The sequence below is a fragment of the Palaemon carinicauda genome, chromosome 37 (genome assembly GCF_036898095.1).
Source record: "Palaemon carinicauda isolate YSFRI2023 chromosome 37, ASM3689809v2, whole genome shotgun sequence".
NCBI classification, from domain to species: Eukaryota; Metazoa; Arthropoda; class Malacostraca; order Decapoda; family Palaemonidae; genus Palaemon; species Palaemon carinicauda.
This window is the reverse complement of record NC_090761.1, coordinates 24,371,829-24,374,328: the sequence shown is the minus strand read 5'-3', so window position 1 is coordinate 24,374,328 and position 2,500 is coordinate 24,371,829. Positions and strand designations below refer to the sequence as shown.

The following is a 2,500-nucleotide window of genomic DNA, read 5'->3' as shown; positions in this document are numbered from 1 at the left end:
TTGCTCATAGTCTAAAATAATTAGAATTAAACCTTATGACAACTCCAATGACATGCTGAAAGACCAATGTCTTTGTATAGTAAAGTTTATTGTTTTCAGAGCTATAAATCAGTTTTAGTCTTGGAACTTGAACCAGACTAATTTGTAATCCTCATTACCTTATTTACCAAAATATGTAAGAGTGATTTCATAAATCTTTATCATTAAAATCTAATGCTTAATAATATGATAATATTTGTTCTTAAAATCTGTACCTCATCTCTCAGGTCACGAGGCAACGGGAGAGGTAGTGCTTCTAGGAGACGGAGTCACAGATTTGAGGATAGGTCAACGCGTCGCGGTAGAAAACCACTTTTACTGCGGCCTCTGCTATCTTTGTAAGGTAAGGGAAGGCTTGCTTTTACAGATTACCAATTTCCATTAGTATAGTAACAGTTTACATTGCAATTAGTTTTGATTTCATATATACATAGCAACTTCCCAGCGCTACATTTCTGAATTGTTACAATTTACAATGTGTTACAGAGGATTGATTCGATATTGGCTTATGAGTCTATATAAACTGTGATTTTTTTTACTTATGTATCAGCATATTACAGAATGTCAGTAAACCCTTAGATTCTAAACGATCTTATAAATATATTCATAATCAATGAATTTCTTACCCTGAATTTGCAGATGCTAACGTGCAATTTCTTTTTTGCTAAAATCCACTTGACAGAATGATAAATATATGTCTTCTTTGTATGGCTGTTAATCTGAGACTTGTTTGGTCGCTTGTAATACGATGTTCTTCTTAACAAGATAAAAACCCCTTAAAATTGATGACAGTAATTGCATTCCTCTGTCAGTTTTTGACAAGTCAAGGGTTGTTATAGCCAATGTGGTAACGTACCTGACTGGTGAACGCCACACTGGGGTTCGAGTCCCGTTCAAACTCGTTAGTTTCTTAGGTCACTGCAACCTCACCATCCCTGTGAGCTAAGGATATGGGCTTTGGAGGAGCCTATAGGTCTATCTGCTGAGTCATCAGCACTCACTGCCTGACCCTCCTTGGTCCTAGCTTGAGTGGAGAGGGAGGTTGGGCGCTGATCAGATGTATATATGGTCAGTCTCTAGGGCATTGTCCTGCTTGCTGGGGCAATGTCACAGTCCCTTGCCTCTACCATTCATGAGTGACCTTTAAAATTTTAAACCAGTGTCTGAAAATATGATCCTAACTGACCATAATAGACCATGAAAATGACCTGCAGATTCTGATTCAAACACTCAACTTGGTAAATCTTCTTGCCATAGAGGCTCATTCCTTGATTTCCTCACTGGACTATTTTCCCTGTTGGAGCCTTTGGCATCCTGCTTTTTCAACTAAAGCTGTAGCTAATAATAATAATAATAATAATAATAATAATATTAAAAGAGGACATTTAATGTAAGGATAAACCTCCATTTCTGTTATAAAATTAAACAGTCTTTGATCTTCAATACTTCTATATTGGTGACCAGGAGCGGCTTAACACTTGCATGATACATTGGAAAAATTTTCAGCCAAAGCATTGCTAACCTCCAGTGCTACAGTCTCATATTGACCATTTACCTTCAACACTAATAGTGGGTTAGGGGTAAATTTGCCTGCTATCTTTTTTACTTATCATTATTATTATTATCATATTTATTATTATTATTATCAATTGCTAAGCTACAACCTTAGTTGAAAAAGCATAATACTATAAGCCTAGGGGCCCCAACAGGGAAAATAACCCAGTGATGAAAGGAAACAAGGAAAAATAGAATATTTTAAGGACAGTAACATTAAAATAAATAATTCCTATTTAAACTATAGATTATTTAACAAAACAAGATAAGAAATTAGATAGACTAGTGGGCTCGAGTGTACCCTCAAGCAAGAGAACTCTAACCCAAGACAGTGGAAGACCATGGTACAGAGGCTATGGCACTACCCAAGACTAGAGAACAATGGTTTGGTTTTGGAGTGTCCTTCTCCTAGAAGAGCTGCTTACCATAGCTAAAGAGTCTCTTCTACCCTTACCTAAGAGGAAAGTAGCTACTGAGCAATTGCAGTGCAGTAGGTAGCCCATTGGGTGAAGAAGAATTGTTTGGTAATCTCAATGTTGTCAGGTGTATGAGGACAGAGGAGAATCTGTCAAGAATAGGCCAGACTATTCGGTGTATGTGTAGGGAAAGGGAAAGAACCGTAACGAGAGAGAAGGATCCAATGTAGTACTGTCTGGCCAGTCAAAGGACCCCATAACTCCCAAGCGGTAGTATCCAAACAGAAGATGGTGGTGTTTTACGGTCGACTGAAGAAACAACAGATATCCAAGACTGGTGAATAGCTATATACATTACGTAATGGAACTGTGCTTTACCTTTCTTATATGCGGTATTACTAGATTCTCCTCCGTACGGCGTCTACACAATCCAGTCGAAGTTGTTCTTGTAGCCCAATGACCACCAGGGGACTGATCGTCGTTTGAATACC

The 2,500-nt window shown here is 37.9% G+C and overlaps 2 protein-coding genes across 2 annotated transcripts in view; one reads left to right on the top strand and one right to left on the bottom strand.

The window, feature by feature from the left end:
- The window catches only part of spartin, a 230,757-nt gene that overhangs the window by 205,960 nt on the left and 22,297 nt on the right, over nt 1-2,500 (bottom strand). The gene's annotated exons all lie outside the window — the stretch shown is intronic.
- The window catches only part of LOC137629038 (L-threonine 3-dehydrogenase-like), a 34,203-nt gene that overhangs the window by 14,516 nt on the left and 17,187 nt on the right, over nt 1-2,500 (top strand). Inside the window, exon 4 of the mRNA XM_068360305.1 lies at nt 267-382. Coding sequence (XP_068216406.1) covers nt 267-382 — 116 coding nt within the window. The remainder of the gene's footprint in view (nt 1-266; nt 383-2,500) is intronic.